Below are 23306 nucleotides of genomic sequence, written 5' to 3'. Positions count from 1 at the left end.
CAATAGGAAGCACAGTTTAAGGCATTTCACCTTTCTTGGGCTAAGTGTCTCAAATGACACACTTTTGTCAGCGCACTGACAGTCAGTGCACAGTGCACACAGTGCACTGAGGTTTTTAGTGCATAGTGTCGTGGACAAATTTGAGCACTATGCACTGTGCCCTCGCTGGAAGTGACTGCTGAGCATGGCATTAGCTCGCCAAAATACGAGTTATATTACAATGCACAGCGTCTGGTGCTTGTATTTCCATGTCCTTCAGCCCAAAGGACAACAATCACACATACAATACTTTGGTTGGCATGAAGAGGTTGGTGTCCCATCAACATTACTTACAAAATTAGGAGACTGTTGACCAAACTCTTCTACTGAACTGAATGCCACATTTCCTCCGTGTCATTGTCAACATGGCCGCCGTTTAGTGCGTGCAGTGTCCATCATTCAAGCACTGCATTTTCCCGCCATTGTTAGGGGATCATCCTGGCACTTTCAGTGCACTAGCTCAACTGAAATTTTCAGCGTGAGCGCCCTAGGCCCTAGGCCTTGGACTAGTTCCACCTACACTTAATATCTTTAGAATTGTATTAATCAACATACAAATGTGCAATAAAAACAAGTTACGTTTAAAATCATTTTCAGACGAATGTTTTAAGATATTATGAAGTTTTTAATCAAGTGAGACAAAAAAAAACTGACCGGCAGTAAGCATATGTAGCAGGGCTTGACATTAAAATTTTCACCCACCAGTCAGTGTTGCCAGATTGGGCGGTTTCCCGTGGCTTAGGATGGCCGTCTGCGGGTAAAAGTTGCATTTTGCAGGAAAAAACGCCCAATTTTGCCCATTAAAATCAATCGAATTGGGCAGGATTTAGTTACCTGACTCTTACCATCTGATTTAGTGCTTCCAGGCGGGATTTGAGCCTTTTTTGGGCTGCCTCATCTGGCAACCCTGCCACCAGTCACTGTTGCTAGTGGTTTTCGCAAGTCACTAGCCATTCAGGTATTCCAGTAGCCACAGATTTCACACTGCTTCATAGCCTATATTGCACAGTCAAAAGTGACATGGGCACCACCTACGCAATCATCCTGTGGCGCTGCATTAAATCCATATTTACTTGTCCACTTACAGTAAGCAAGGCTATGCTACTGATACAAGCAGGGAGCATCAAACATAAAAATGAAGACTTTTTAATGTACAAGAATCTCTATTGGAGATTAGGTTTCCGATTTTGACGCAGAAAGTTGAACAGATAGGCTAGATATAGAGGCTATGATGGTTAAAATGCAGACTAAACGACACTAAGATGGAAATAAAGGAGCTATCTAAGGCCAACCTTCAAGTCAAGTCAAGTCAGCTTTTATTGTCAGTTTCTTCATATGCACAAGTCAAACAAGGAAATTGAAATTACGTTTCTCTCTATATACCATGCCAGGACATAGACATACACAGGACTGACAATTACAAGCTGACAAACAAAGTGCAAGACAGGACAAGTGACAGTGATGGACCAATAACAGTAAAGTGATGAAGTAATACAGTAAATAATAACTGAGTGTTTAACATTGGTTTCTGTACTCTGCAAAAAACACGTGCTCACTACTTAGTGAGCAAAAAAGTAGGCCTAGGACTAATAATACAGGTCTAAGGAAAGTACATACGTGCGCGCGCGCGCACACACACACACACACACACACACACACACACACACACACACACACACACACACACACACACACACACACACACACACACACACACACACACACACATAAATGGCAGGCACAGTCAACATGGACTTGGGCACATTAATCATTCATTCAATCAATCAATCATTCTGCAGGTCTGAAGTAAGTCCATATTTATTTGTCCACTTCAACGCTAGCAACGCTACACTGATAGAAGCAGAGAAGAGCAGGTAGCATCAAGCGTAAAATGAAGACTTTAACTATTTTTCTGCTATTTTTATGGTCCTGCACGGCTGAACCCACCACAACCGATGTACAAGTATCTCTTTTGGAGATGAAATTAGCGCTTTTGACACAAAAAACTGAAACTGAGGCTATGATGGCTAAAATGCTGACCAGATTAAACGACGCTGAGATGAAAATAAAGGAGCTGTCGAATGCCAAGCTGGGTAAGGTTATTGTGATTTTATTCATCTATCCGCTAGAATTTCTTTGTTGTAACTTCAAACGGCATTCCCAGAGTCATTGCCTTCCAGTTATGCATCATGTGTTTGTTTACAGATCAGGAAAATAAGATGAAGGCCCTATCCAGTGAAAAGACGCAAAAAGGTATAGTAGATAGCCTACTTAAAGGTAGAGTTTATAGCCTACTTAATTTATCAAAATCGAGTTAAATAGGTACCTGCTCCCCAAAACGGCAACTCCTCTTCACTTCTTCAAAGTACTCTGAAACAATCCCTTTGTAGTTTTATCTTACTATATGTGTTGTTTGACTTGACCGTATGTTTAGAGGTGGCCTTCACGGCAGCTCTCCAGCCCTCCTCTCCTGCACACAGTAGTGGCTTTGGGAGAATCGGACCTTATTCTGAAGAGATCACCTTAGTCCACCAGAAGGTTCTGACCAACGTTGGCGGGGCCTATGATTCTCTGTCAGGTGAATTCATATCTTCATCACTCTCCGTTAGCTTTCAAGAAGGTGCAAGAAATTACGAAATGGGAAAAAAGAAAACTTTGTCCTTTAAAAAAAACAAAAAACTGTAGGCTTGTGAGATTATGTTACTCAGGTGCTCATACAAGTCAAGTTCCAAAAAAGAGGAACAGCTGAGACACTCTGAAATTTAGCAAAAAATATATAAAATGGCAGAACTGTTTAAAAAAACAGTTGGCTGCATGCTGCTGCCATATTGGCAGTAGTACGCCATATTGGCCTTCATGGCGGGGGCGGTGGTAGCTCAGGTGGTAGAGGAGCCGTTGGGCAACCCAAAGGTTGCAGGTAAGAGCCCCGCTCGGCCTGATTCCATCGTTGTGTCCTTGAGCAAGATACTTAACCCCAAGTTGCTCCTGGTGACAGGATGGTACCCTGCGTGGCAGCTACAGCCACCGGTGTGTGAATGGGTGAATGTGAGTGTGAATGGGTGAATGTGAGGCATACAATGTAAAGTGCTTTGAGTGCTCGAAGGAGTGGAAAGGTACTATATAAATGCAGTCCATTTACCATTTTTACCATTCATGACTTGATTCAATACATTTTCATACTGTATTACAGAGGCTAGAAAATGCATTTTAGTCATGATAGAATGGATAGGACAGTAGCCTGGTGAACCAGCGCCACCCGGTTTATCAGGCTAATAGGACAGGGCACTAAATTCACCTTTTTCATCACCAGCCAAAATGGCTAGATGTTAATCTTACAAGCCAAAAACACACTCCCTAATGGGTCAAAGTGGCCAGTACAGTAAGTTGGTCTTTTCCACCAGCCAAATTGAAATTTCACTAGCATTTGGTGGGTCGGTTGGTGTTAATTTAAAGCCCTGACTACAGTACATGTTCTGTCACATTATAGATTATACTTGTTTTTTATTTTGTTTATAAACACCGTCAGCCAACCACAGGAGCTAATTTTTTTGACCGACAGCGGTTTCCAACAATCAGAGGTTGAGTTGTGCGCAGCAAGGGTCGCACAGCCAGGGGAAAACAAAAATATTTCGCCAACTACACCACTCTCTTGTTTCCTTAATTGGGTACCTCACAAGACCATTGAAAACAAACGGACAGTTATACATACACTGTAAAAAATTACAAGGATTTCAGAGTAATTTACTGTGAAATCTCAGCTAATTACTCTGATGTTCTGGTACACTATGCTACTGTGATGGTCACACGGCACACAGCAAATTACTTTGAAATCATTGTATCACTTGCCATTTCTCACCTAACTTGCATATCACAGTATTTTACTGTGATCTTCAAAGATTACCAGCATGCCAAAGTGTTGAACTAGGAAGCACCACAGTAAAATACTGTGTGGGTGGAGTATCTAATGAATTATTAGTGCATCGGGGCACAACTTCAGTTAAACACAGTTTGGTCTATTCATTACAATCACAAATTTCATTGACATTTTCAGCAAACTATTTAATGTTCAATGTCTTGTGGAATACATGTATCCCCACGCTCAGCAGTCTCCTTCTTACCACTCCCTAACAAGTAATAGAAGAATGAGCTTATATATATTGGGAGATATACGTGACCATCTTCATGACGGTGGGAATATGGTCATTTTTCTTGTGTACCACTTTAAATAGTAAAACCCCTACAATAAACGCTGAATATAAGTAATATTTTGAAGCAAACTTAAGATATTCCTTCTGGATGAATGGCTCTCAATAAGTGCATTGCATGATGGGACATGATCTGAAGACAGCCAGTATGTCCTAAGCCCCTCCCCCTCAGGTTGTACATATTGACATGAGGAAGTGAGAAAAAAGGAGATGACCAAGCATGGGAAGACATGTAGCAAACAAGAAGTTGATGACTAAATAGTTCGCTGTAAATGTCCATGAAGTGTCTGAAGGCTCAAGTTGTGTTATGCTGCAGCCTTGGCCAAATGGTTAGGGAGGAGGACTTAAGATCAGAAAGTTGCAGGTTCAAATCCCTCCTAACCCTACATTGCCCTAGGGACAGTGAGCAATGTTGTGTATCTGTATATCACTTTGGGTAAAGGCGTCAGCCTTCAACCCAACTGGCATGCCTTCCCATTGAACTTTCGCCTACTTCAAGTATGTAACAATATCTTACTGTGAGTTCAGTAGAAAATACTGTGAACTCACAATTAGTTACTGGGTAATAATTGCATTCATTTCACAGTAACATACTGTGACATCCTGCCACAATTTGTTACTGTCACAGTCATATCACAGTTAACTACTGTGCTGTTAGATAAGGTGTTTCCTGGCTCCAGGCCATGATTGATTGGGTGCGCTATGCGGCAGCCTTGAACTAATGGTTAGGAGCATGGGAAGACATGTAGCAAACAAGAAGTTGATAACTAAATAGTTCGCTGTAAATGTCCATGAAGTGTCTGAAGGCTCAATTTGTGTTATGCTGCAGCCTTGGCCAAATGGTTAGGGAGGAGGACTTAAGATCAGAGAGTTGCAGGTTCAAATCCCTCCTAACCCTACATTGCCCTAGGGACAGTAACCAATGTTTGTGTATCAGTGTGTCTCTTTGGGTAGTGACATTATGGCTCCAGGCCATGATTGATTGTAATCACTAATTGTCAGGCCTAATTAGAAGAAGGTCTATGATAGGAAATGTTGCTAGTTATACTTCCAATAAATTAAGTTGCAAGCAGTGTGCTACACATACACTTTTTAAGTTGGCACCTGCTAATGCTTTTGTCTTGGATGTGCACGCCCAAATACCAGCATCCGATTTTAAATCAGAATATTGCCACATAGTAAACAAAATTAGGCTATCTTGTAAAATGTAATTGCGCAATTTAAAGTTAAATATGCTGTATGACATGATTGACATTGCCTACCATCAACCAGGAACAATGGTAGTGCCCAATCAATCTGTCAATTAGTACCTGACCTCACTTGAGTACAGAGGACTGTCACAACATGATTGAATTACTGTCTGCAGCTGCCAAATACCTCATCACTCTGGTCACATGGTTCACTTTCACCTCTATATAAACTGCTTGAGTTGCTTGCCTAGATGGCACAGCACAGTGCTGGCTCTCTGTCCGGCTTGTTGGTTAGTGAGCTGACTGACTGACTGACTGACTGACTGACTGACTGACCGACTGACTGTTTGTTGGCCGACTGTTTGGCTGGCTAACTGACAACTGACTCTTTTGGCTGACTGGTTTGTTAGCTGGCTAGCTATACTATTGACTTGTTTGTTGGCTAACCAATTGAGTGTTTGTTGGTTAGCCAGCTCTTCGGCTGGCTAGCTGCCAACTGACTCTTTTGGTTGGCTGGCGGACTGGTTTGTTGGTTTGTTGGCTGGCTAGCTATTTGGTTGCTAGTGGGTATTATGGTAGCAGGTATCCTGTTTGCTGTGTTGCTTACTTGATAGGGAATTTCAGCTTTGTTCTATTTTGCTCCCCAGATATATCTATGCGCACTGGTAAATGTAGTATTATATAGGGAACTGCAAATATCAAATGGACACAATATTGTACACAGTGCAGATGCTTGTGTCTCCCACTAATTATGGATAGTTCTGACTATCAACTTAAAAGAGCAGTGAGACGAAGTGGTTCCATGCCACAGTTGTCTCAGTCGTGGTGGGGAATGGTAGGTGCAAAGAAATCCCGCACACTGTCCATTCCACCAACGACCTTTAATACAAAGTTTCGGTCATCCATACTTTACCTGAAGATGGTCGGATGACCGAAACGTTGTATTAAAGTTTGTTGGTGGAATGGATTGTGTGCGGGATTTCTTTGCACTTGACTGACAACTCCCCTGGGATAACATCCTACACACCTGCCCAACTACAGAGGTGTGCAAAAGCGTCTTTGATGAACCGGGGAATGGGAGACGTCATAATAACAAGGTAAAGCTACCTCTGTTGTGGTGATGAATGGAGGGGCGGGATCATGGTAGTGTGGGTAGGGTGACAGTAACTTACTGTGGTGTGAATAAATGCAATTATTAGACAGTAAGTTACTGTGACATCACAGGAATATTTTTTACTGTGTACATTTTGAATATTTGTAAACTTTTATGTGTGCACGCAGCCAGGGATTCCAAAATGCTATGCGGCTAGGTGTTTATAATTGGAAGTGCCATTGCAGCCCTGCACAGTGTTTGGCAAGAACCTGTTGTCTTCTCGGCTAGCGGTTTTATCCACTTACTCGCACGCTGTAATGTTGGTGACACCGTTTAGAGGAAAATACTATCATGTCGCTGGTAATGCTTTGGCATGCTCCCTAAATAAAGCTATATTGTGTTGCAAAGTGTTATCCACTGCTGACAAGGCGGGGTTTTGCGATCGGAGGCAGCCTCTGATTGTTTGGAAGGTGCCGTCACTCAAACGTCATCCCCACGTGTGATTGGTGTAATACAATATACAAACCCCAACTCCATAGAAGTTGGGACGCAAGGTTAATTGTGAATAATAACAAAATGCTGCCAAAATTATTGTTTTGGGGGATATTCATGAATATGTAAATCCAACGCGTCTCAAAAGAGTTGGGACGGGGACCATAAAAGGCAACAAATGTTGAGGAAGACTAAAAACAAAACAAGGGATAACACTTAACAGTTAATAGCATTAACCAATGAGATGATTTTATATAAAAACAGTGTTGATTCCTATCTTGGACATGATTTCAACAGCTTAAATGGTAGGTGTATTCCTTGTCATGTTTCGCAATGTTTTCCTTTCTGTAGTGCTTACGGTGTGACAGCTCTTGACCAAAAGCCAGCCATTTTATGTCCTGCTGGTCCTTATGTTGGTGTTAAACTGTTAAAACATAATAGAGAATGCAATTTGTCCTTACTATGTGGCAGTAATCAAAGATCTCCCTGAAATATATAATTCACAAGTGGCTTTTCATGCTGTTTAAAACCCATTTAATTCATTCAGTACTGTATTCAATTATACAGGTGAGTTAGAACAGCTTAACCAATGTGCTACTGCACCCCTATGCCATCATGGAGGCTGACTTTTGAAGTTAGCACTAACACAAGTTGCATGGTCAATTTTCACTGCAGCACAGGATGTGCAAGACTCTATTATTTTCAGATTGACTTCTGAAACTTCTGCCTTCTGTAAGAAAAGGACAATTTCCCATGTCTTCTGGATCTAATTCAAGTGATCTCGGGTGGATAGGGGAATGTCAACACCCTCTATCATTTGCACACATGAAGCGTCCTTATTATGGTCAAGTTTTCACTAGCTGTAATTCTCGGAGTGCTGATGTCATGAACCTATACAATGATTTTAATGACAAAAATATGTCTTATATACACTCAATCACGGCAAATCAAGGTAATTCAAAACTTCATGTAATAACTATGGTAATTGTTCTCTCTTCATCTTTAATTCTGAGTGACTCAGCCTCTCTGTGATTGTCTTATACCTGGACACTCAAATTGTTCATCAGTACAATTCATTTTGAAATGTTCTTCCTTGTTGTTTGATCTTATTTGGATGTTTGTAACGTCATGGGTGAGTGGTTAGGGCGTCAGACTTGCATCCCAGAGGTTGCCGGTTCGACTCCCGACCCGCCAGGTTGGTGGGGGGAGTAATCAACCAGTGCTCTCCCCTATCTTCCTCCATGACTGAGGTACCCTGAGCATGGTACCGTCCCACCGCACTGCTCCCCATGGGGTGCCACTGAGGGCTACCCCCTTGCACGGGTGAGGCATAAAATGCAATTTCGTTGTGTGCAGTGTGCAGTGTTCACTTGTGTGCTGTGGAGTGCTGTGTCACAATGACAATGGGAGTTGGAGTTTCCCAATGGGCTTTCACTTCACTTTCACTTATTTCATTGATCCCCGTCCCAACTTATTTGAGACGTGTTGCAGTTATCCAATTAGAAATGAGTACATTATGTCCCCTAAAACAATATTTTTTCTCGGTTTTAACACTTGATGTGTAGTCTTTTCACTATTCTCCATCTAAGGAATGTATTGAATGTTTTGAAAATGATAGCATTTTGATTTTATTCTCAGTTTACCAAACGTCCCAACTTCACTGGAGTTGGGGTTTGTAACTTCATTTACAAAGCATAGGAATCGATTCTGATGTACTCACATTAAGATGCGTTATCCCAGAATGGAGTTGCAGTACAGAGACCACAGAAACCGCAACAACATCCAGCCCACGAGAAAACAGGTTCTAACCACACACTACACTGGTCCAATGGAACTTCCAATGTTAAACACCTAGCCGCCTAGCATTTTGGAATCCCTGGCTGCGTACGCATTCGTTTGCGTACAACCACAACCCATGTATAACTGATGACGTAATTATCTAATCTCTCTTGTGTCCTACATGCAGGTGTGTTCACTGCCCCAGTTGCGGGTGTCTACTTCTTTACCTTCACGACCTACAGCTGGGTGTCAGAGAAGGACATTGGCGTCAGGCTGATGAAGAACGACGAGGAGGTGCTGCTGGTTTGGGAGACGCAGGATAAGGGCGATAATGAAGACTACGCCTCCAATTCAGTGCTGCTGGAGCTGGTGGCTGGGGACAGGGTCTTCATGCGCCTCAAGAATGGCTATCAGGTCGCAGGCTCCATATACTCCAACATCCATACCTTCAGTGGGTTTTTGCTGTACCCCAAGGCCAAGTAGTCAACTTACCCAACCATTTGATGAATGCAAGCAAGATTATTGTCTGCATTTGATGCCAGATGACAACCAATAAAATGTGTCAGCTTGGAATGTTTTGCTTATCTAATGTCTCGTGTCACTTACACTGCTACACTCTTAAAACTATGCTAATCAACAGCCAAACATAAGCACACATTTCTAGGAAGTCATAAGTGCTGGAAGTTTTTGTTGTTGTTGGGGGTGTTCCTTACATTGTATGTATTGGATGGGGTGGGGGGCTTTCAGATGTCTTTGTCCCGACTTTCCCAAAGCTATCAGCAGCACTGTTTGTTTGGTACAAGGAATGCCCTTATGTGCCAGCCCAGTCATTAGGCCTCAAAGGTCATATGGCCGCTAATTTTATTCACCACCAGATGGTAGCATTTCGACTGAATTTAGACGGTGGGTGTGCCACAGGATTTTGATCCTTTCTTGGTTGCCTGCACACAGACTTTCCGCACTCCTTCCGACAGCAGACTGATCGGCCAGCTGATGTAATGATTGAAGTTTCATGATAGAAAAGTATCAACAGCTCCAACACAGACTTGTTCTTAGTAACAATGTAATAACCTCGCATAGGCTATTTAAACAAAAAAACGTAACACTTCAATAGTAAAAAAAGGCATATTTACAATGGTAGGTCATTGCGTGCGTGCGTGCGTGTATACACGTGTGTGTGTGTGTGTGTGTGTGTGTACACATGTGTGCCACTGAATGGTGCTTGTCCCCAGCTTTGCTTTGCTTTTTTACATGTTGGTTAAGCTACACCTTTCATATTCATATTCAATCACCACTGCTGGTCTGTGTGTGTGTGTGTGTGTGTGTGTGTGTGTGTGTGTGTGTGTGTGTGTGTGTTTTTGCGTGCGCGCGTGCGCGTGCGTGCGTGCGTGTGTGTGTGTGTGCGTGTGCGCGTGCCCGTGCGTGCGCGTGCGTGTGGTACAAGGAGCCATGTGTGGGTGGACTGAACTCTGACACATGTAAATGGCCTCCAGATACTGGAGAGGGAAACTAAGCATACAGCATATTTATTATTTGTGGTTTCTCATCTGTGGTACAGGGGAAGACTGTGAACTATAAAATTAAATGAAATAAAATAAAATAGAATACAATAAAATAAAATGGATACAAAAATTAAACATAGGCCTACATACAGAGACGTATCTTGTCACCAGGTTAGCCAGGCAGCCGCTTGGGACCCCAAGCCCCTGGATGGTGAATAACAGTTTGCACTGTGCTAAAGTAGTGGCACATTTCTTTCAAATGTTCACTCTTTTGACATTTTGCTTGGGGCCCCAGCTGAACCTAGAGACGCCTCTGCCTACATAGGCCTGCTATTACAAGCTATTGTCTACTTTAGGCATACATATGGGCCCATTAAATAAGACAAGGGAGAGAAATTCTCCAATGTAAATGCATTGCATCGCATTGAACAGATTAGAAAGTTACAATCAGAATATCAAAGTTAAGAGAAATTGTCTTATTTTCCAAGATGTCATAGGAATCCGACCTCAACATGGTTGATGACTTAAAAAATTATGATGACTGTAATTTATTATTTAGGGAAATTTTGTGAAAATGTCATTTGCATAATAATTTGGAACAATAAGATGCAAAACAATCAATGCAATGCAATGCAATACAATACAATTGCATAACAATAGCTGATGTGCTATGACTTAAGATGAATGTTCATTTTGTATGTTGTTTTTCATTATTGCAGTTTGGAAGACTTCTCTTTCCTCAGGGGGACATTTGTCTTGCAGTCCCTGCCTCCCATACCCACTACTCACTGACTCAAACACCACATAAATAGGCTACATGTAGTAGCCTACATAACACAAGACACTGCATAACAAGAAATCAGCCAGTGCACTTCTTTGTGACACGGCATGCATTGTTGGACACCTTAAAATATCAAGCTGGAAGCTCTTAAACTCTCACTGAGATTGTAAAAACTAACATATTCAGTACACAGTGCAAGGAGCCATAGTGTGTGGGTCAACTGGACCATGCCATATGTTTAAGCAGTCTCATTAAACACAAGGAGGAAAAACATCCCAAATATGTATTAATTGTATCACTTTGAACAAATAAGAAAATCACACTCACAGAATCACAAACAAATCAGAAGTTGGGTCACAGTCCTTGTCACAATTATGAGTGAAATGTGACTGAAATGATTCATCAAAATGATTGAATAATTACATTCAGACTAACAGACTAATGTTTAGATTGAAGTATCTGGGCCATTTGTTATGTTTGTCCCCGGTCCCCTATTACAGCAGAACAGAAGAGCTCTCGGCACATGTGAAACATCCCTCCTGATGAGCACATAAAGTAGAAGATCAAACAGGGGGTTCAACGCAACAAGAATGGAAGCCATGAGAGGCATAGAGTAACTGTCAAAGTCATTGTTATTACCCGTATTATAAAACAATGTTATGATGAAAGGTAGAAATAAGATGGTGTAAATACCCAGAACAAAACCCAAGATAGCCCTGATGCGTATCTGGTCATGACGAGGTACTGACGATCTGGACAGGGCCCTCCATGTTGCCACAAAAAAGAACATCACCACGGGATATGGGACCAGCAAGATAGCAGCCATGCAAGACCATGGTGAATGGGTGAACGCTAACGCCAACCATATAATGACAGACACGCTCCAGTTAATGACAGACAAAATGATTGACAATTTGTGACTTTGAATGTTCCTGTACCAGACAGCATGGGCAATCATTACGTACCTCTCTGCAGAGATGCACATCATGAACAAAACATTTACTTGCACGCTGTATCGGTAGATATACCAGGAAAATAGTCCTACAAACCTGCCTCCCATTGCTAGCCGTACAGACATTTGAATTGGATTGGCACAAATTTGAATCAGGTCAGAGATGAGCAGGTTTATGACATACACAGAAGCTACTTGGTCAGGTCTCACCTGAGAGCGTAACTTATACAGAGCAAAACAAATTCCAGGAAATGCAATAAGGAAAACAACCCAGTAAACTACTATTTCAACGTAATCCCTGACCAAGACTTCAGTCCATCCAGTGGAGTTACTGCAGCTGGTGTTGTGTTGAAAGCCAGATACTATGTCGGTACAGGTCTCCTGGTTGTGAAGCACATCCATTTGAGTTGGAATTTGGACCATTTGCATCTAGAAAGATACAATCATAACATAAAAAAAATATTTTATATTTAAGTTTGGAGAAACTGTGAATGCCCGCCAAACTATTCGAAATAACCATACAATAACTCTGTAACTCTGCTAATGTTCGCCCAAGCCAGAAAACACTTAGGGTGGACTACTGGATGGATGTCACGGTTTAAATGGCATTAGGATGATTCTACTCCGAACCATCACTTTAATGTTGCAGTAATACATTTGACACAGCGCTACTAACGACTGAGAAGATGAACTTGTACTTTTACTCTTCTCTTCGTTACATTGACACTATCACAGAAGAAGTCAGTTATTAATTAACTGTTTCTAAAGGACGCCTCCTTAACACACTGTACAGTGCATTGAATAAAGTGATTTGCTTTTCAGTAACAGAAATAAAATGTGTACTCACTGGAATGAAGTTCCTCATAGGCTGCTCACTTAATATGGTTGTGGTCTCTACTGTAGGCCTATAAATGATAACTTAAAACAAATACATCCAAACAAGGGACTTATCAGTCTAATGTGTCACCTCTCTCTCATGCCTGTTAGCCTTTGATGCTTCACCTGACCGCAGTGTAAATCAGCTGATATTCAGAAGGGGGAAACATGGGAGGAGAGACAGGGGACGTTGCAACAGGAAACGGTTGCAAAAGAGGTCAGTTGCAACATGATGTTTTTCTCCTGTCACATACAAGCTATAGGTGATGATGCTCTCTACTGTACACTTGCTTAGTTGTACTGTAGCATGCCCCATCTTGCAGACAAAAAGCAAGCAGATTGCATACATTTTTTGAGGTTTATTTGGAAAAATAAAAGCGCGGTTTAAGGCCATGGAGGTCATTTTAGTCTTTAGCTCTATTGGTGTTATACTGTTCTCACTCTATGTGATGGCCAGCTTGAACATGCACTGCATGTAAGCAACCATCCTCAATATTTGCTCCCTTATTGAATAGGTTATATAGAAGAATGCAGTGAAAGCCCAACTGGGAAACTCCAACTCCCATTGTCATTGTCAGCACTCCACAGCACACAAGTGTTCACTGCACACATTGAAATTGCATTTATACCTCACCCGTGCAAAGGGGCAGCCCCCAATGGCGCCCGAAAGGGAGCAGTGCAGTGGGTGGGCACCATGCTCAGGGTACCTCATTATCACGGAGGATGGGGGCGAGCACAATTACTGCCCCCACAAAACTGGTGGGTCGGGAGTCGAACCGGCAACCTTTGGGCTACAAGTCTGACGCCTAACTGCTTAGAATGTGGCCTCATCTTTAAATGGGCTTGTTTAAACCAAATGTCTTCTGAATAAGAAAGCCAGATGAGGCCCTGCCGTGGGCATTTGTTAGGGCACTCACCTGCCATGCGGCTGACCAGGGTTCGATTCCCGACCCGCGTCCTTTGCCGACCCCTCCCCATCTCTCTCCCCATTCGCTTCCTGTCTACCTCTCATACTGTCCTGTCCATAATAAAGTCTAAAAAAAAGAAAGTCAAATGTAAAAGAAAGTGTTGCTGCTGTCCGTGCCTCTAGATACAAGACTTGATGTTTGATTACCAGTAAGAGGAACAGGCAACTTTTACACCCCAGCAATATTGCGCCCAGCTGTCATGCAGCTAGTTTACATACACTCGCCTCCAAAAGAGTTGTCGCCTATCCATCTGTTTGGAATAACAGCTAATAACCTGACTTTCAATTAATCACTTGGCTTCAGAAGTCACTCATATGAAAGCTACAACCCTCCCAAATGAAAATGTATGAACAAAAATAAATTTCATGCACCAAAGACAGATTGACCCTTTATTGAACACAGACAGGGCAGATTTTCACAAGACAAAAGTTTTGTCGCCTATGGAACATAATGTGAAAATGAGCAGATAAGTCACTTCAAAACACTTCAAATACGCAGATCGGGTGTCATACTTAATCACTGGTTCACTCACACCTCTCCAGAAAATCAACTTTGGCCTTAGGTGTATGTTTAGGGTCATTGTAATCATGGAAAGCAACACAATGAAAATCAATGGAGTTCAATGAGAGATGGTGACATATTCGCTATTCGTAGAGCAATACATGTTTAACTTCATGATTTAATCAATGACAAAAGCCCTCAAAAACCTGCGGCATGCATGCAGCTCCTCATAAGAGCTGTATCTGTACCATGTTTCACTTTATGCACCATTTCTCTTTTTTCATATTCTTCATCTCCAACACCATATAGTTCTGATGCTATCAGTTCTAAAATGGTTGATCTTGGGATCTTGATTTCAGAGTATGAGTCCCATTAGCCTTCATTTTTGTCAGAATTAGGCCTGACATACTCTTGGCTGGCTTTTTTGAGACAGGACAGTGGGAGAGACTTCTTTGGTGTTAAAGGTGAAGAATTTGGAAAAAATACATTGTGCCTAAAGTCAAACATGGGAGGGATACAGCTCTTATGGAGCTGCATGCATGCTGCTGGTGTGTGAGGGCTTTTATCATTGATTACATCATGAAGTTAAAAATGTATTGCTCTACGAATAGCAAATATGTCACCATCTCTCATTGAACTCCATTGATTTTCATTGTGTTGCTTTCCATGATTACAATGACCCTAAACATACACCTAAGGCCAAAGTTGATTTTCTGGAGAGGTGTGAGTGAACCAGTGATTAAGTATGACACCCGATCTGCGTATTTGAAGTGTTTTGAAGTGACTTATCTGCTCATTTTCACATTATGTTCGATAGGCGACAAAACTTTTGTCTTGTCAAAATCTGCCCTGTCTGTGTTCATTAAAGGGTCAATCTTTCTTTGGTGCATAAAATGTATTTTTGTACATACATTTTCATTCGAGAGGGTTGTAGCTTTCATATGAGTGATTTCTGAAGCCAAGTGATTAATTGAAAGTCAGGTTATTAGCTGTTATTCCAAACAGATGGGTAGGCGACAACTCTTTTGGAGGCGAGTGTATTTATCAGCGTTCAGTATCGAGCTGGTCCCTCAGTATTGTGTCAAGCTTACTATAAATTAGTGTGTAGTGTGTACTGTGTAGGCCTATAATAACCACTGAACTTTCCTCACAACTTCTACTTATTTTAATTGATCATCATACCACTACAGGATTATGGCCCTATATTCTACAACCAATCAGTATAATGAATATAGGATTACATGGCATGAAGGATGCACTCCCCAGTGAGTGATGCACCAGTGATTCGTGGGCAGCATATAATTTGCTGCTGCTAGGAGTGGCTTGATTTCTAAGCTCCATTATAATGGGGCTATCTATTTACAGTAATGCACGATCTGGTGTAGCATCAAAGTTATATGGGGAATGACTTATACAGTGCAAAACACAGTATAGTATGAAGTAGATAAGCACATATTGTGTATACACATACAGTCATTTTTGTTTTTGTTTTGGTTTTGGGGAATTCATGATTAAATCAATGTCCAGAGATGATCATCTCTCTGGTGAGGGGCCCATGGAGGAGACTGACTTGACAGCCTACACAAACCTCTGCTGGACAGCAGCAGAGACAACAGCTAAGACGATATGTCATGGTTGAACTTTGCGTCCATAAAGTGCCAAGATTGTATTCATGAAAATAAAAACATGCAGTTCAAAACTTTGCACCAAAGCGCAGGTTTCAGCGTCCTCCTCCAGGTTTTAATAAATAACAAAGTTATATAACCCACACAGTTACATAAGCCATTAAATACAATAATGATAGCAGTAGAGAATTGGAGTGATCTAAGATAATAAGCTGCAATATAATGTACCGATAGTACAATACAGTGCAATACAATGTAATACAAGTCTATATCAATACAAGAACTGATGTGCTATGATTTAAGATTATCAATCATTTTGTAGGCGTACGTTGTTGTTCATTATTGCAGTTCGTAAAGTACACTTAATTTTCCTCAGGGGGAAATTTGTCTGGACTTCTCACTGTGTCCCATACCCACCTACTCACTATCCACATCACTGACTCATACATAACATAAATACATGTGAATACATAGACCACAAGACTCTGCATCGCATAACATGTATGCTATCTCATTAAACATTCTTATAACAACTGTGCATAGGAGTTTTAAAACAGTAACCAACACAATGTGAAAGCAAGCCCGGGTCACAAGCAGAACAGTGCCACGGGAAGTGAGTGTCCCTTCTTTGTGACACGGCACACCTTGTTTGACACCTTAACGTATCAAGCTGGAACCTCTTAAACAACTGAGATTGTAAAAACTGACAGGTTCCGTACACACTGCAAGGAGGCGTGGGTCAACTGGACCCTGCCATATACAGTATATCACGAAAGTGAATACACCCCTCACAGTTTTGCAAATTTTTGAGTATATCTTTTCATAGGAAAGCATTACAGAAATTTCACTTTGACACAATGATTAGTGACCTTTTGACAACATATTTAACCGCTTAAATTCACTCAGAAAAAAACAAAATACAGCCATTAATGTTTGAACATGTACTCACAAAAGTGAGTACACCCCAGATTAAAATCCGGTAGAGAAGGGGCTATGTTGGCTTGAATCGTCTCGAAATGAAACGAAATGAAAAGGGATGACAAGGGAGGTCATCAGTGTGCGTTTCAACCTTTCTTTGCATTGAACTTTTAAATTTTGAGTCTGCATCTGGCTTAAATAGATTGGTGTGAGATTTGAATGCGATCCTATGGAGAATATCATGATCTGCTTCAGTAGCCACAGTGCATGTTGACATGCATGTTTCTTTTAGGTGTATTTCAGATTGCCAATGTTGACAGCATTCATGCATCCCCAAACCATGTCAGTCCCACTACCATGCTTGGCTTATGAGAGGATACACCTTTTTTGTAAAACTCACTTGTTTACCACCACACATGCTTGACACCATCTAAAGCAAATTTGTTTATCTTGGTCTCTTCAGATCACACGACATGGTTCCAGTGATCCATATCCTTGGTCTGCTCATCTCTCTTGAGACCAAGATAAACAGATTTGCTTTAGATGGTGTCAAGCATGTGTGGTGGTAAACAAGTGAGTTTTACAAAAAAGGTGTATCCTCTCATATATGTATCTCATATATGGCCTTAGGTGTATGTTTAGGGTCATTGTAATCATGGAAAGCAACACAGTTCAATGAGAGATGGTGACATATTTGCTATTCGTAGAGCAATACATGTTTAACTTTATGATGTAATCAATGATAAAAGCCCTCAAACACCTGCAGCATGCACGCAGCTCCTCATAAGAGCTGTATCTGTACCATGTTTCACTTTATGCACCATTTCTCTTTTTTCATATTCTTCATCTCCAACACCATATAGTTTTGATGCTATCAGTTCTGAAATGGCTGATCTTGGGATCTTGACTTCAGAGTATGAGTCCCATTAGCCTTCATTTTTGTCAGAATTAGGCCTGACATACTCTTGGCTGGCTTTTTTGAGACAGGACAGTGGGAGAGACTTCTTTGGTGATAAAGGTGAAGAATTTGGAAAACATAAATGAGTCAAACATGGGAGGGATACAGATCTTACGTGGAGCTGCATGCATGCTGCTGGTGTGTGAGGGCTTTTATCATTGATTACATCATGAAGTTAAAAATGTATTGTTCTACGAATAGCCGATATGTCACCATCTCTCATTGAACTGCATTGATTTTCATTGTGTTGCTTTCCATGATTACAATGACCCTAAACATACACCTAAGGCCAAAGTTGATTTTCTGGAGAGGTGAGAGTGATTCAGTGATTAAGTATGACACCAGATCTGCGTATTTGAAGTGTTTTGAAGTGACGTATCTGCTCATTTTCACATTATGTTCGATAGGCGACAAAACTTTTGTCTTGTGAAAATCTGCCCTGTCTGTGTTCATTAAAGGGTCAATCTTTCTTTGGTGCATGAAATTTATTTTTGTACATTCATTTTCATTCGAGAGGGTTGTAGCTTTCGTATGAGCGACTTCTGAAGCCAAGTGATTAATTGAAAGTCAGGTTATTAGCTGTTATTCCAAACAGATGGGTAGGCGACAACTCTTTTGGAGGCGAGTGTAGAATCACAAAGAAATTAGAAGTCGGGTCACAGTACAAGATGCCATAATTGTGAAAATGAATTGTGAAATGTGACTCCAGCAAATTGATTGAATTACACATTTCGACTAACAGAGTAATGTTTAGGTTGCAGTATCTCAGACATTCGTTATGTTTGCCCCCTGTTCCCTATTACAGCAGAACAGAAGAGCTCTCCACACATGCGAAACATCCCTCCTGATGAGCACATAATGGAGAAGATCAAACAGGGGGTTCAACACAACAAGAGTGTAAACAATACATGGAATACATATGGAATATTCAATAAAATAAAAAGGATTACTTGTCGTTATCATTAGCAGCATGATGAAAGGCATACATATGATGGTGTAAATACACAGAATGAGCCCCAAGATAGCCCTGATGCGTATCTGGTCATGACGAGGTACTGATGACCTGGACAGGGCCCTCCATGTTGCCACAAAGAAGAACGTCACCAGGGGGTACGGGACAAGCAAGATGGCACCCATGACATACACTGAAATGGTTTCTTCTACTAAGAAGCTATAGGTGAGCTGGGTCACTACTGACAAGATCCAAATGACGACAGATACAATGATTGATACCTTGCGATTCTGGATGTTTCTGTACCACACAGCATGAGCAATCATCACATATCTCTCTGCAGATATACACATCATGAAGAAAATATTAACCTGCACACCAAATAAGTAGATTTGGTTGCTATAAATTACACCATTAAAGACACAATAATGCAATAAAGTTGTTTTAAGTGGATTGGTACAAACTTGAATCAGGTCAGAGATGAGCAGGTTTATGACATACACAGAAGCTACTTGGTCAGGTCTCACCTGAGAACGTAACTTATACAGACCAAAACAAATTCCAGGAAATGCAGTGAAGAAAACAACCCAGGAAACTGCCATTTCAACGTAATTCCACGTCCCTCGTCTATTGCAGTCTGTGGAGTTGATGTGGCTGGAGTTTTGAAAGAAATGTGTTTCATTGTGTTGTAAGTAAGATAGGTCAGTATAGGTCTGGTTGTGAAGGTCATCCATTTGAGTCGAAATTTGGTCCATTTGTCTAGGAAAATAAATCACAAAACATAAAAACACTGTACTTAACTGTTTAACTAATAAGGCACTCATAGCCAACTTAACAGTGCAGTAGTAATTCTAGCCCTTCCTCCTTGTCTAGATTAGAAACTTGTTATATGCCCTATAGATTAATGTTTATTACCTCCGCCAAGGAGTTTATGTTTTGGTCACGTTTGTTTGTCTGTCTGTCTGTCAGCAGGATAACTAAAAAAAAAGTTATGAACGGATTTTGATTAAACTTTGTGGAGTTGTTGGAAATGACAAAAGGAATAAGTGTGATCCAGATACAGGAATTTAAAAAAAGATCCTTTGACATTCCAGTCCCCATAACTGCACAAAAAGGCAAAAACACTAAAACAATTTGGGTGTCAAATATTCTAAGCGTCCTTGGTGGAGGTCTGCACTCCCTGAGTGCATTTCTTATGAATTAGAAACATGTTATACATGCATTGAGTAATATGGTTATGCATTTGACACAGCGCTATACTATGAAGATGAACTTGTACTTTACTTTTCTCTTCATCACATTGACAATTTCACAGAAGAAGTCAGTTATTTGGTTACCAGAAATGTACTATTTCTACAGGAAGGACTATCCCTTGCAGTCAATAAAATATTTTATTTTCAGCAACAGAAATAAGTTTGTACTCACTGGATTGAAGATCTTCTAAGTTGCTGGCCAAATGTGGTAGCAGAGATGGTGAAAGGGCAGTTAATTAAGAACCGGAGAAAGTCCACTACATTGGCCACTTGTAATGAATATATGTCATCCACACAAGTGACTTTGTAGGATGTGTCACCTCTCTGACACTTGTTAGCCTTTGATGCTTCACCCCGCCCCACTGTAAATAAGATGATATTCAGAGGGAGGGAACATGGCGATACGACAGGAGACGGCTGTCTTCTTACCATTCATCTTACTATTTCTCCTATCAGGGCCGCTGACAGCTTTTGCTGGACCCAGGACAAAGTGATCTGAAAGGGCCCCCATCCAATACATACAATGTAATGGAAACCGAATTTTGGGCCCTCTTTCTACCAGGGCCCGGAACAAATGACCCCTTTGTCCCTCCCTGTCAGCTTCCCTGTCTCCTATTGCAAGTTAGGGTGATGATCCTCACTTCTGTAGTGTACTTGCTTGGAGCACTTGTAGAAAGTGTTGCGACTGTCCCCAACCTTCCTTAAGGTACTAATTATCAAATAAAAATCCATCATTTTCATTTATCATCTAATTAAATGGTTTTAGATAATAAACAGAAATTGTGTCATCACCTGAAGTTTTTAGTCTCTGGCTCAATGGATCTGATCTCAAATGCAAGTATGTGAATGACACATGGTGCAAATGTTTCCTTCACATTGCTATCTTTGCATGTCAGTCACTTATTTATTTTTGTTGCTAACTTCAAAACAATTGAGCTACTCCTTGTTGTTGTTTGTTTCTTTGTTTGGCTGCTTGGCAGGTTGTTTTAATTCCATAGTTCATTACACCTTCTCTCACTCCCATCAGCCTCCTGCTCTGTAGGCCTGTGTTGAGAAATAGCTGGCCCCTGAAAAGATCTAGCCTTTGCACACACACACACGCATGCACGCACACACGCACACACACACACACACACACACACACACACTATAACGTCTATAACAATATGAACATAAATGAGTGTGTGTGTGTGTGTGTGTGTGTGTGTGTGTGTGTGTGTGTGTGTGTGTGTGTGTGTGTGTGTGTGTGTGTGTGTGTGTGTGTGTGTGTGCCGGCCATATATACAAGTATACAGTAGGTCTATATTTAAAAAGATACGCCTATGTCTTTTCTTTTTTTGCGCTTTTTATTATGACAGGACCATGAAGGCAGACCAGAAAGTTTTGTTGTGGTAGAGAGGGATGGGGGTGGATTGGGAAATGACCTCAGGCCAGACTTAAACCCAAGTTCCTGTGTTCCCAGATTTATGGCATGGTGCCTTAGCCCATTCAGCAACATGCTCCCCCACCTCCCAGATATTTTTTTGTATTTAATCTTTTATTTAATTCGATATTTAATTACCGGGCTCCTGTGGCAGCCATGTTTCCAATCAAAAAACTGAAGCTTTATATCATAGCATGCAATGTGTCATGAGGTGGATAGGCCCATTATTATTACAATCAACTGAATGTGTTAATGTCTGAATGCCAATGGGCATATTGTTGGTGTACAGGCATAACCTATCTAATCTTTGCAGATATGTGCACCCACAACAACAGCTATCACTTGTTCTTCCTCCTTTTTAATCAGAGTAGCAGAGGCTGCTTTATCATGCCCAAACAATGATTTTCATGCATTCAAATTTCACTTTTCCATTTCTCACGGATACTGTGGCAACCGGTAGGCTACATTTCCATTGCCAAGAAAATAAGCACGCACTTAAAGTTGGACAGTGAATTTATCTAGATTTTAATGCAATGACACAAAACCAAAAGACTTACGTTACTCCAGAATAATCTCATTGTTTAACCATTATTTACATGGTTGGTTTGTAAATATACATATTATTTCTTTGTTGTTTTACGTGCACCACAACAGACAATTGTTTTAGACTTCCTCTTTTTTATCACTGCAGCATCAGCATTCTGAGGTTGCATTGTTAATCATATAACTCTACGCAACACCTGAACCTGTACCTGCCATGGAGCATCAGCTGTGACTACAGGGCTCACACTGTTTCTGAAGAATAATAGTATTTTGAGTTGAGTTTCTCACTCTAAGCTCATGTCAATCTCAGTGTGTTGTGAAAGCTCTGACACTAAGGGACAGGCAGCCAGAACGCATGGCTGTCAGATGGCACCCACTACTATAATGATGGGTATCAATCTAGTGAGTGTAACACTAAGATGGGTACGCCAATGACAGTATAGTGTAGCTCGCCTTAAACCCACCTTTCCATTGGAAGCCAAATCGAAAGGGGAAATCAAAATGGGGATAGCTAACTTGGCCTAACTGACATGGTTGCAAATTTGGTGCAATATGGCAGGACGTGTGAAGTGGCCCGTCTGTGGTTGGGGTATCAGTATGATTGCAAAGACATTTCATTCCTGCTGTGTTTATCGCCTCTTGCTGACTTATTGTAGCAAAGTGTGTTTTCTGGCAGAGCAACGCCCGCACGCACACCGAGTAACGTTGCCGGAGTAACCACAATCACTTCCTCAACTTGTCAACTCCAGTGTTGCCAGATTGGGTGGGTGCTCGCCCAATTGGGCTACTTTGGATGAGTGTCTGCGGGTAAAAATGGGGAAAATTGGCCATTTGGCGTTTTTTTCAGCCGTTTTTGGCCCATAGAAGTCAATGTAATTTGTTGAATTTGGGCGGAATTTAGCGCAATTTGGCGGTTTTTGAGAAGCTTTTGGGCGGGATTTGGTCAGACACATCTGGCAACACTGGTCAACTCGTCGCGGATTAAATTAATTGTCATTAAAGCGTTTTAAAGAAATGTGGTCAGCGATTAAGTGTAACAGTGTTAGATAAGCAATACCACTTGAGTCTGTGGGTTATACTCTATTGATAACGGGCAAGGGGATGTTTACGGCACTCCGCTTCACGTCATGCCCCACTCCCCTTGGCCGTTATAAATCGAGCATAACCCACAAAAACATGTTGTTCATGCGATTTTGTTTTGGTGATTGGAGAAAAAAATAGCGATTTTGACACATAAAACTGAAACTGAGGCTATG

At 41.2% G+C, this 23306-nt stretch overlaps 2 protein-coding genes across 2 annotated transcripts; one reads left to right on the top strand and one right to left on the bottom strand.

Annotated features, from left to right (window-relative positions):
• Positions 1–1855: 1855 nt before the first annotated feature.
• Positions 1856–9371, top strand: LOC134440910 (complement C1q-like protein 4). The gene is made up of 4 exons (XM_063191064.1): positions 1856–2132; positions 2245–2292; positions 2474–2617; positions 8986–9371. Exons 1-4 carry the CDS (start codon positions 1931–1933, stop codon positions 9279–9281), a joined length of 690 nt encoding a protein of 229 aa, XP_063047134.1. The 5' UTR covers positions 1856–1930; the 3' UTR covers positions 9282–9371.
• Positions 9372–11258: 1887 nt separating this feature from the next.
• Positions 11259–12925, bottom strand: LOC134441736 (ovarian cancer G-protein coupled receptor 1-like). The gene is made up of 2 exons (XM_063192128.1): positions 12881–12925; positions 11259–12462 (listed from the first exon to the last, which is right to left on the bottom strand). The coding sequence occupies exons 1-2, from the start codon at positions 12896–12898 to the stop codon at positions 11527–11529; spliced, it is 954 nt and encodes a 317-aa protein (XP_063048198.1). The 5' UTR covers positions 12899–12925; the 3' UTR covers positions 11259–11526.
• Positions 12926–23306: the final 10381 nt, after the last annotated feature.

This window comes from Engraulis encrasicolus, chromosome 24 (assembly GCF_034702125.1).
Source record: "Engraulis encrasicolus isolate BLACKSEA-1 chromosome 24, IST_EnEncr_1.0, whole genome shotgun sequence".
NCBI classification, from domain to species: Eukaryota; Metazoa; Chordata; class Actinopteri; order Clupeiformes; family Engraulidae; genus Engraulis; species Engraulis encrasicolus.
Note: the sequence above shows the minus strand (reverse complement) of the source record. Positions and strands in the feature narration are given on the sequence as shown.

Coding starts and splice junctions, on each gene's coding strand:
- LOC134440910 (XM_063191064.1), top strand. CDS start 1,931: ATGAAGACTTTAACTATTTTTCTGCTATTTTTATGGTCCTGCACGGCT. Junction 2,293..2,473: donor CAGTGAAAAGACGCAAAAAG/GTATAGTAGATA, acceptor CCGTATGTTTAG/AGGTGGCCTTCACGGCAGCT. Junction 2,618..8,985: donor GGCCTATGATTCTCTGTCAG/GTGAATTCATAT, acceptor TCCTACATGCAG/GTGTGTTCACTGCCCCAGTT.